The sequence below is a fragment of the Carassius auratus genome, chromosome 12, assembly GCF_003368295.1.
Source record: "Carassius auratus strain Wakin chromosome 12, ASM336829v1, whole genome shotgun sequence".
Taxonomy (NCBI): Eukaryota; Metazoa; Chordata; class Actinopteri; order Cypriniformes; family Cyprinidae; genus Carassius; species Carassius auratus.
Window position 1 is genome coordinate 3,763,748 of NC_039254.1, and position 12,360 is coordinate 3,776,107.

At 39.4% G+C, this 12,360-nt stretch overlaps 1 protein-coding gene across 5 annotated transcripts in view; it reads right to left on the reverse strand.

Moving 5' to 3' along the window:
- Window positions 1-7,778: 7,778 nt before the first annotated feature.
- The window catches only part of LOC113111526 (zinc finger protein 438-like), a 54,770-nt gene continuing 50,188 nt past the window's right edge, over window positions 7,779-12,360 (reverse strand). For all 5 annotated transcript variants that reach the window (XM_026276325.1, XM_026276322.1, XM_026276326.1 and 2 more), the window contains 2 exons: window positions 10,740-12,351; window positions 7,779-10,661 (listed from right to left, as the gene is read on the reverse strand). In XM_026276325.1, coding sequence (XP_026132110.1) covers window positions 10,100-10,661; window positions 10,740-12,351 — 2,174 coding nt within the window. In that variant the 3' untranslated portion in view covers window positions 7,779-10,099. The remainder of the gene's footprint in view (window positions 10,662-10,739; window positions 12,352-12,360) is intronic.

The window sequence follows — 12,360 nt, forward strand, 5'->3', positions numbered from 1 at the left end:
TGCTGTTGTCGGTTACCACAAAAATACGATGTTCTGTGCAATGTTTGTAACGCTGAAAGAGAGGGAAAATAAAATAAGTGGGCTTGAAGCTTTAAAATGAAAATACTTTCCAAAGAGAGTAGGCTATATGTGTGTTCTTACAACACATCTATGGGCTTCACCAGCTCAAACTGAAGAGCATGCCTTAATGAGCAACATAATTTTAGGTGAAGTAGAAATAGCACTCGGAAACATTTACCTGTTGTGAAATGTATATGTAATATTGGACCCAATGTCAACCGCGCTGCAATATGTTCATACACAAACAACAGTTTATGTGTCATGTGATAATGTAACTTCTGATGTCTATAAGAACTCAAGGTCTTGAACTCTAAGTATCAAAATAGATGCTTTATATGATTTTTAAAGTGCTAGACCAGGCCTATATCACAGCTCACATGTAAATATGTCCTAGAAGAGTTATGCTTGCTGCTTATGGATAAGCGCATGTGTGTTCGTTCACAGGCCTTGAGAAATCTTTTCCCCATAACTCTCCAAGGTTACATGACTGACGTTTCTTCCTCCACAATTCTGTCTGCTAGTCCTTTACGCTTTCATTTTTTATTTTCCCTTTCGTCTCCACAGTCCTGAAGCCGAACATGTGTTGCATGTAATGTTTTCCCAGAGTTAAAGGCATTGCTCGGAGGTTGTGCTTGTACCTTTGGATGATGTGTAGACGAAAAGGTGTTTAAAAGGCTTTGTTTCCTCAGAGGCACACACACACACACACATCACTGCAGTAAAACCTGATATGGCTCTCATGATGGAGTCTGTCTTTGGCAGGTGCGGTTTCTTGGCCCTCCTTGTAGCCTGCGGCGATGGGGCTTTTTCGTTGACCGTGCTCTGTCCAAGAGAGCTGGAGAACATTACATCGCACATTATCTCAGAACAATAGGTCATATCCTGAACGTTTTATTCCCTAACACACATGACAACACAGTGAAAACGCAGCCGAAGCAAAGCTCTAGAAGTTGTCCTGGTTTATCCTGATTAAAATCTGATATGAACTACTAGTAAGTGCATAAATAAATCATTTTCAATATTGTATATTATAACTGATGATACAAACATTTTATAAATAATAAATAAAAGAATGCTAAAGTTGGAGCTAATTGCTCCAAAATAAAAACCTCCATAACCTACCATACAATTTGAGATTATGAGCAAAAGGCAAGCCAGTACTTACCTCAGCCTTTTATACAGTGTATTGCCACACTGTTCTGGCAAACAGTTTTAACTTCCCCTAATTGGCCCTTTAAAAGCAGCACTAAGGGTGTAAGCTATAGTAATCTTGAGCTTTTGGCTTTCTGTGCTCTGCTGAGTCAGAAATATTGATGTGTGATTTCTCTTGCCATTGTCCAAGTAAACAGCAGGTGGAAAGCCTAGAAGAAAATATCAATTCTCAGTTATCAGAGCCCTGGAGGCATGGCGGTATTGAAAACCAGAAGATCTCGGTGATAAATGTATAAAGAAACATTATTAAAGTATGCAGTTCTGAGATATAATCCTCTGTGTGACTGGGTTCGGTAGGATGTTTGATATATTGATTCTACCAGTCCCGTAATAGAACTTGGAAGCAATGCGTGACACGTGTGGCCCAGGTATACGTGTGAGGTCAATGAGCTGTATGCAGAACTCAACTGTCTACTGGTAAAGGCCCAGCCAATGCATTAACTTGCTGAAAAAGCTTGTAAACCCACTCAGGCGTTTAATACAGGAAAGCTCAGGTCTGCTCACTCTATTCCTTTCTTACTTTTTTTCTTTTTCTTTATTTTCTCTTTCTCCCTCCGGTGGCTGCATAACATGGTATTGATTATGGAGACATATGAGAGGTAGGCATTGCATTGACAGTGCTGTTCAATGCTCTCTCCCAAATAAGATGTAAAGAATTTAATGTTCCTTTCCACAACTTGTATTTCATGACCTGTAATCTGGTAACGCTGATGGGTTTCACCGTGCATGGCATTTTGCCTGTTTGAGAAACGAATGCAAAAAAAACAACTTCAATGTAATGTGAAAACTCCACATTACGTGTGTTTCAAGCCAGAGAGAAATTCAGAATTGCCGTTTGGAGCGTTTTAGGTAGTTGAACAGAAGAGAAAGAATGAGGCATTCACACAGTTTGGTTTAACCCTGCCAATGTTTGTGTGCTGTTTCGGCCTGTTTATTTTTCTTTCATGTTTATTTTATGGTTTTCTCTGTTACCAAGACAGCCCTCTCCAAAGGAAAATGAATACGAGAGGTTTCTCAAGAGATCTTTTAAACCTGCATGCCAAATATTTCAACATTGCAAGTAACTGAAGGATACAGACCTGAACGCTTTTGGATTAGCTCCATGATTAGGCACCGAACTACACAGACCTTAATATAAAACTAGAAACAGAATGTTTTTCAAGACAAACCCTTGTCTTGGCTTGACGAAACCTTGCTGGAAATGTAGTTTAAAATAGTTTTAACTTTAAAGCTAGGAGGTTATTTTTTAAAGACTGTACTGTACACTCATGTTCTTACTATCTTTTTATCTATCTATCTATCTATCTATCTATCTATCTATCTATCTATCACCATTTTGGGTGAGCTGTCTCTTTAAGGCATGCATATCAAACAATAACCTGTGAACTTTAAGCTGAAGCTATATATTTAAGGTATTTTTTCAAGCTACCCTCTTGTATTTTACATAAAAGTCCCAAGATGTATGGATGGATAGATAGATGGATGATAGGGAAATTTTAATTAGAACGTTGTAAGTTTGATTGGTTAAAAAAAAAAACTGTTGACTGACACAAACAAGGGATTTTTAATAAAGTGCTTACAAAACATGAATCTCTTTAAAATTTGCATCAACTAATCAAAACAAACTTTCATGATAAATATAAAAATACTTTGTCTCACTCTATAACATGCACCCTCTTCTCTCTCTGTCCCTGTTTCTCCTCCCTCATCTGTCTGGTTATTATTCCTACCTGTCATCCGCTTCCCCGGCCCATACATACACCTTTCCCCCTCTCTCCATTTTCCTCTCGCTCTGAGTGAATTTATCACCTCTCCAGTGCCCCCTCTAAACCCGTTAAATGCACTGAAAGGAGGAGTATTTTCTCAGGACCTGACGGGGGAGTCTGTGCTGCGCCTGCAAAATCTGACTCATAGAAACAGCAGAGAGAGAGAGAGAGAGAGAGATATGAACGTAATTGATTCTGACCGCCGAGGTGGGATCCAGGTTTCCCTAAGGGGGATCATCACAAAGGGGGGCCACTGTAACACTCCATCTGGGAAAGGGGGTGTGAGGGAGGAAGGAGGGATGGAATATATCTGGAGGTGATAACGATAAAATGCTTTTCTTAATTGCAAATTGCGAGAACTCATTAGTCCTGCAAACTGGCGTGAAAGTGAAAACAGAGGAAAGGAGGACTGGAGTGAAATATGATCAACTCTAATTGTAATCGTGTATTAGATTCTATGCAGTTGTTGATGAAGCGTGATAGAAAAGGGGAGCGGTTTAAAAATACTTGTTGATATAGTTGTAATGTCGCCTAGGTAAATGCAAAGCACTCCTCCATATCGCTTCTGACATTTTCCTGGCATCCAGTGCGATGAATATGCATTACTAATTAACCTATCAGATAAGGTTAAGAGAATTTCAGAACATGCCGCAGGTAACTGCCATCAAAGGAGAAGAAGAGCATCATCAAAGGTTATGTGTGCAACAGTGTGTATGGATGCACAATTACAAGTTCCTCCATGCAACATGTATGTATAGGTGCATAAAGAAGAAGAAACAATTATGCATTCATGTCTTAATGTGTAGGTGGCCGGTTTTTGAATATTAGTTAATGTTGTGCTTACATGCACATAACACAATATTCATGCATGTCTGCAGGCCTGTGGTATGTCATTAGCCTTATTTGCAGAAATACGTTGGATTGGGTGAATGTAGGTTATCACTCAGGCAGACCTAATTCCCTTGAGCCCCCCCTTAGATTTCCACTGTCAGGATCCTCCCTTTGGGAAGACATTGGAAGATGGTGGTGGGGCGGGACGGGGGGAGAGAAAATGCTCTACATCCTTTCCTAATTACTCCAGACTGCTCTGGTTAGCCTACCTGGGTCTCATTAAAAACAGTCAAACTTGGAGTACCTTCTCACTCCCCTTTTTAGATTAGTAATATTGCTCTCATTAGGATGCTAAAGTACTGACAACCGAGAGCCAATTATCACTAATCTATTCCGAGGAATGAGCGAGCACTGATTGGCTGAGAATGAAAACAGGAGCGTGTTTAATCAACAAGGGAATATCGAACTATAAATAAACCAAACAAATATGTATTTGCGAACAACTTCAGTGACTTGAATAGTGTTTACGTAATAACTAAAAGCTCCAAGATTGGCCCTGGGTGAAGTTGGGGCCCCTTCGTTGGGGTGCTTTGACCGTTGATGATGAAATCAGGAAGTGTTCAAGATGAGCAGTTTAGAGGCTCTTTTGTCTGTGTGTGTAGTTGTGTGTGTGTGTGGGTAGTGAGATGTCCTGGGCAGATGGCTACTGTCCCTCTGGGCGGTCTACTAGAGACCCAGTGGAACAGAGATTCTGTACCATCTGGACCACACAGCATACAGGAGAGACCAAAAAAGTGGCAATGTCACTGACAAGGGCTTCGTATCTCTCTCTCTATATAAATATTTGAATGGGAAGAAACATATATATTCAGACCTCATAGATCTTTTTAGTTTAGTTTTTAATGAACCACTTAAAGCTGCAGTAGGGAACTTTTGACGCTCTAGCAGTTAATAAACAGAACTGCTTGCGTCTTGCGGAAGAACATTGTAGCCGGAACTACTTCTCTCTGTTTATGTCTATGAAGAATCACAAAGGTACTGGGTTACTCCGCCGAGGTACCCCCGAAGCAATCTAAAATAGTCAGAATATAAACACTTATTATAGGTGCACCCTAGTGATTCAGGGCAAGCTAAAAACACGGTTTGGAAAATGGATTCATGGTGTACTCTCTTATTATGTTCATTTTTCTACATTTTGAACACAAACAAAGTTACGGACCGCAGCTCTGATTGGTTGTTTCTTACCGGGAGCGGTCAGTAACTGCAAATGGCAATAGGACCACTGGGAGGAGCCAGAGGAGCTTGATTTTTTCACAGATTATCTGTCTCATATTCTACTGTCAGGACATAATGACAGGTTTAATAAATATGTAAAAAATATTTTTTTACAAAAGTTCCCTACAGCACCTTTAATATCATAAATATCATGTTCTCTGACCCATTAAAACAAGAAAGATGGGAAGGAAGTGTAAGAAGCAAAATGGCATAATATATAAGACTTGCTTTCAGATGATCTTGAATTAAGATTATTTTTCTTACCCAACTGGCAAACTGTTTTATGCATAAATCTAACTACACTACTGTTCAAAAGGTTGTTGTTTCTTAACCAAATAACATCATAATTATTTATTCCTGTGTTGGCAAAGCTGAATTTTCAGCAGCCCTTACTTCAGTCTTCAGTGTCACATGGCTCTTCAGAAATCATTCAAATATGCAAATTTAATGTTCAAGAAATATTTCTTATTATCAATGTTAAATACAATTGTACTGCTTAATATTTTTGTGTGACACGTTTTTGTTCAGGACTCTTTGATGAATATATATGAAACATATATATGCACAACATAAAATTTCTACAACACAACGAAATTAGCACAACACAACGCAAACAAGCCACGACACAATGACGTTAGCACAACACAACGGAAACAAGCCACTACATAATGGAAACAAGTCGCAACACATCCAAATTTAGCACAACACAATGGAAATAAGCTGCAACACAAAATTAGCACAACAAAACAAAATTAGTCGTTGGCGACAATAGACTCGTGGTTAGTCCATCAACATACAGCGCACTGCACTCAAGGCGACCTGAATTTGATTCTTGTCAAGGTCCTTTGCAGATCTTCCCAGTGCTTTCCTGCTATCTCTCTACTGTTCTATCTCAATAAAAGGCATTAAAAAAACATAAACAAATTAGTTCTATGCATTGTTTTGTGAAAATGTTGTTGTTTGCACTACTGTGCCACCATAATGTTTAAACAGCATTAACAGCATTTAAGATAGAAAACTTGTCTAACATTATGTCTTTACAGTCGGTTTAATGCATGCTTAATGAATACATTTATTTTTCTTTACAAAAGCTTACTGATTCCAAACCTTTGAACAGTAGTGCAAATGTAATCAAGTTTACACATAAAACACAAAAATTTTAGTTTTCCAATAGGCTAAAATTATTTCCCCCAACTTAAACTCATCTTGTTTTTAGATGTTACAAATTGTTTGCTTTTTACATTTCAAACAATTCCTAAAGAATCGATACAAGTCTGATTCTAGATTTTTAAATCCTCTGTAGAGTCAAATAAAAAGATCATATCAAAGGTTATGAGAGGTAAGATGCTCTGATATGCTTCCTTTCTCTCATAAAGCTTTCAATGTTGCTAAGTATCTCATTCCAGTGAATGTGATCATTCAGTTCACATCACACTCTGGGTTCCAGACAGGCCTGTGTCTGTAAATGCAGGTGATGTTATCTACTTCAGACAGACCCTTCACTTCATTCATTCATCTTCAGCTCAGCATCATCTCTCTATTTCGCCTCCTCCGTGCAAACCGGGACGGATCGATAGAGCTTCTTGCTTCCATTAGTCTCCATGCAGGTTAATGCTGCATTAAAATGTCTACATGCTCGCCGTATCTCGGCTGCTGCTTTTTTTTGGACTGGAGAACTTTTTCGATCATTCTTTTTCAGTATCCATTCATCATACTTCATGAAGAATTCATTCTCATCATGGTCATCTCTGCAAATTAAATGGATGGTGTGCGCATACATGCAATTTCACCGTCAATTCTCCCCATTTCTTTTACCGTCTCTTTAGATGTTTTATTTTCCCCAGCATCGCGTCTCTGCAATCTCCTCCTACTTCCTTTCTTTTTCCTGCAACCTCCTTTCCGCCTCTCTTCTCTACAGACCTACATCCTTCATTTACTTTAAAACAGACACTCTCTTCCTTCTAAAGCTCCATTCTCTAATCCTGTTAGAAGGATGGGCTTTGATCTCCTGTGAGTGATCATGTTTCTGGTGTGAAGAGAGAGAGTGGAGTGCCACACAGATTAAAGAGGAATATGCATCGGTGTTGACGTTCCTTCACTACCTGCATCTAAAGTGACTGCACTATATATTGGGACGGAGAAGTTACGATCATTTAATGTAGGTTATAAATCAGAGCCAGAGCTGCTTGGGAAGCACTGAGAAATACAATATAAAATTTGATCGAAGGACTGTAACTCACAATTATAAGCGACATAAAACACTCTGGATGTTGCATTTGTGGCCAAAAAATGATCACACTGGGATGGGAAACTAATATTACGATATGATGATGACACTTAATGATTCAAGAAACATTATAAAAGCATTAGCACTCCTTCAGTGAATATAGGTTGTTGTCTAAATACGAATCCATCATGTGTCCAGCTGAAATTGATTTAATTCTTGCCTTACCCGGCTCACTGTTCTGTGCAACCTACAAATGAAGTCTTGCGGTAAATGTCTTTGTAATATGGTATAAGATAAGCCTTAAGATGCAGCAGCTTATGTGATGGCTTGTGCTCATTAGAGTGATGACGGGAGAAATCAAAGACTGACAGCCAGGAGGTTGTTGCATAAAATAAACACACCAACTATTACTGTCGTTATTCATTTCTTTTTTTATTTAGGCACCAATAATCAATAATGCAGGGACAATGCTCGCTCTCGTACAAATGCTATTTAGGGCTTACTTTATCTAAAGCCACAAACAGACACGTTTATCTATCACAGTGGCGGGGAAATCTTCAGAACTGGAAATGCTACCAGACTGTTTGTGTCATTACTGGCTTGTGAAAGTGAAACCGATTCACTAAACAATCAATCACTTTAAGTATAATAAGACCACATCTGAAACAAAGTCATTTCTTTTCATTCTCTTTTGAAGGTAAGTCAGGAGCAATCCACCAAAGACAAGTCCTACACTGGCGGGGTAATTTCAACAAGACAAGCAGCATTTATCTGTTTACTGACTGTTAAGATCAACATTACTGACTTAAGGTTATCTAAAATATGAATTCAACTTTGAAAGACAAATGAGTTGGTGCTTTGAGATTTGCTGTCCGTTTTGTGTCAAGAATGTAATGTTAGTGAACTATCAGTTTGCTTTACAAAAAAAGTAGAGTAGATGTAAAGTAGATCACGACAACAGTCAAAGGTTTGAACACACATTCTTTGAATGTCTATATTTTTCAGAGTAGTAAAGTCAACTATTAAAAAATAAATAAAATATATTTTATTTTAAGGCTGGAATATGCTACAAGACTGAACAGATTCATACACTGGTCGACTAGAACATGTAAACTAAAAGATTTGGAAGTCGTTCCAAACACAACAAACTGAAACAAACTTAAAATGGGCTAAAAATATCCAATTTGTCTGATTTCCTCCAAGTGGAATAAATCACTGTCTGAGGCAAAAAAATGCACCTATTACACACTGTGATTTTCTCAAATTTGTCAACTCGGACCACCCAAAACCGGCAAACTGGCTGTAACTTTTGGAAACTAGAATGGACTCTTCCAGACTGCTAAATGCTTTTAAGCAGCCTAGATTCCAGCTCCACACACTCTGGGCAATCTCTCAACAAAGTAATGAAGAATCCACCTGGGAAGGTATTTTTTTTGTGTTTATTTTATTTTATTTTTAAAATTAAAATAAAAAACACTAAAGGAGATGCCATGTGTGCTGGGCACTTGTTGGCTGCTTTCTTTACTATTCGGTCCCATCATCCTTTTTTTTTTTTTGCATTTTAATGAAGAGATTACACACATGTCATTTATGTAAGGCCTAAAAATGTATTTTAACATTTAATCATCAGCCAAAAAGTGTGCTCAAATCTTTGACTGGTAATGTAGCTAAAGCCGGTTTAACATTTAAGACACTGTAACATGTAAATATATTTCATTGTTAATTTTTTAGATCAAAACAGCAAGGGGGGTCTTTGTGTAAATATATATTGTCAATATACAGTTGTATACTCTATTTTTTTTTTAGATATATTTGTAATCTATCTATCTATACATATATAACAATTAGTTTGTTTTTTTACCCTGAATTTTTTTTATGAATAGAAATATTTTTGAATAGGCTGATAATATAAATTGATTAAATAAATCACCACATTTCACCATAAAAAAAAACTATTTTTAAACATAATATTTCCATCCAAAAAACAACACAGAAAATTTCATGAAACACTCAATTTACACACATTCATACTAAATTTAACAGTTAAAACTGGCCAAACTGAGTGTATTATTTTCTTAATTATATTTTAAATCCTTACTAGTTGTCCTGCTTGTCTAAAAGCTGAGTTTTTTTAGCAGTATTTATTTTAGCTGTGGAATGTGGACTGAAACGGTGTGATTATGTATATGTGTTTGTCGAATGTCACTGATAATTTGTGTTACTTTGAATGTTCTTTGACATGTTGTTTCAAGCATGCTAATCATTCCCCATTTGTATTCAGACTATAGCAAATTTTCAATTTGTCTGAGTGGCAATGTGTTTTTGATGAGCCTTTGTTAGTCTGCTTCACCTTATTCACTCAACTGAAGCAGTTACTAACACACTGTGTCCACAAACCTTAAAAATTATAATTATCATCTCTAGGCTTTTCTATTTGCTGGCAGTAATGTAACATCTGCACCTGGACCACAGTTATGTTTAAGACTGAATTTATGGTTAGTGAATTTTATAGATCACTTTCATCTGCTTTAATGCACGTTAAATAAAAAGACCAAACATAAAACATAACGAAATTCAAGCATAACAAAACAACGTTTGTGATGTTAAAAAACTGCAAAACAAAACAACAACATAAAAAGTCTATTAGTGATTTTTTTTTTTGCATTAACGTCATTGCATAAACCACACAGTTGACACATGGAGCAAATAATAAATTACCCATTTGCAGTTAATTTGGCCCATCAGTAAGCTTGCTCTCCCCTTTGAAGTCCAGGACATCCCATAGAAGGGTGGGATTTTCACAGTTGTGCTGTGCCCTCCAATGCTCAATAACGTCCTGTTTCTTATTAAACACCTTACTGCAAAGGATGCAGTTAAAGTGAGATCCCACCCTCAGGGATAAACCTTTACTGAGGCCCTTTAATACACGGCCCTCCTTACCTATCATCTCCTCTTCTTGACTCTCTCTGGCTTCTTGATGGTGAGAATGGTGGTGGCGTTTGAACTTGGAAAAGGAGAAGAACTCCTCATCGCTGTGCACTAGGTTGCGTTTCTCATTGAGCTGCCTCCAGTAATGTGCTGCATGTTTGACCAGTTCATCCTCTGCTTCACGGCCCCCACGAATGGCCCCATCCCTCAATTGCACCTGGACCTCCTCTTCATGCACATACAACAAATGCAGCTTCATGTCAGCAAAGGTAGGGGTGATGGCCTGGCAGCGGCCACACTTAATTTGTAGCTCGACTGGGTCAACACGTTGTTCTGAGGCCTGTTCACCAGCTTCCGAAAACCTGAAAGACAAGGAACGTCTATGTCAAGAACAAGGAGGCTGTAGCAAGAGTCAACGCTCAAAGTTTACTATTACTTACTCTCCTACAGACATGTTTTCTTCGTGTTGACTGATGGACGGTTCAACAGTTAGTATTACCCGGTGCACCTCTCTCAAGTGGCTGAAGTAGACACCCACATAGCCAAAAGACTTCTCACAGAATTCACAGCAAAGGCTCTTCCGGGGCCTGCTTTCCGCATGGTGGAGCTTCATATGAGTGCTAAGACTTCCTGAGTGAGCGTAGGCCTTCCTGCATACCGGGCAGACGTAAGGCCGCAGGTTACTGTGGCTGTTCATGTGGCTCTGCAAGTGATGTTTGAACTGGAAACACCTGTTGCAGGTAGGACAACGATGCAGCGGATGACTTCTTGTGTAAATCACTCCTCCACCACTTTTACATTCTACCACAGGCTGCTGATCAGTAGCTTGCAAACACAGTGGAGCACTCGATTGTTTTCCTGATATCTGCTGTCCTAATATGAGCTCCTGATCAAGGTTCTCTGATGCTGACAAGGAAGGGAGTGGAACAAGTTGTGGAATAGTGGTTTCCATTACCAGTACCGGTTTGGGACGAATACTTCGATACTTTTTGGATATGTCAAGCAGCTTCTCTTGAGAGGAAGAATTCGACACACCAGCTGGAGGTTTCTCAGGTACCCTCCTTCTAAAAAACGACAAGGATCTCTTCTTTCGGGCTTCGAAGGCTAGAATATCCTCCATAGTTTTTCTCTTCCTCCCCCGTTTCTTGCCTGGAGGTTTCTTGATTTGGGAGTTGTTGTGGTCTAGACTTGGGCTTTCACTTTGAACTTTGCTGTCTGTCGACTTGATTTTGTTGTCTGGAGGGCTTTTCAAGCTGCTTTTGGCTCCAGTCTGCTTTTCTGAGAATAGGGTGCTGGCAAGGCTGGTTGGTGCCAGCAGAGAGTTCTTCACCTTGGCATAGGGCAGGATGGGCAGCTTGCCCTTGGGTGGAGATGGAATGATCTGAACAGCTTTGCTAAAGATAGTGGGTGAGAGGAGTGTGATGGCACTGCCAACCGTGGCTTGACCTTCTATTTGGGTTTTAACTGGTGAGATTTTTTTGACAGGGGCAACAAGGGAGGTTCCAGAAGGATAGTGGTGGTTATTGAGTGGACCGGCATTGCTTTTTTGTTCCACTTTTTGTTCTGTATGTGATCCTGGGAGCAAGGGCCCAACGTTGTTTTCAGACGATAAACGAGCATCAATCAAAACAAGATGCTCTGATACTGGGTCTGAACTCTGATCTGATTTCACAGCAGGTGACTGAGCTTGTACGGTTGCAGAAAGCTTGGCTGGACTCAGCATCTTGCTACAGCCTTTTTCTGGAGCGCTCTTGCTTCGCACCGGTTGGTATCTGGGAATAGGCAGCTTAAGGTTCTTCTGGATTGGCTGTTGCTGTTGTGTCTGAGGTAAGGCCACCAATGAGAAGGTCCCCTCTTGTCCAGCCACCTGCATGAGTGCATAGTTCTGGGCAGGGACAAGGATGGATTTGGGGCTGACAGCCGTGGATGCTTCTGGAAGGGCTGAGGGAGGTTGGCAGCATAGAACTGCAGAGGATGGAATCACTGCTGGGGCTTTGGGGGCAATGCTGCGAAACTGGAGACCTTTCATTTGGGAGTGGGGCCGAGCATCACCTGTCAAAA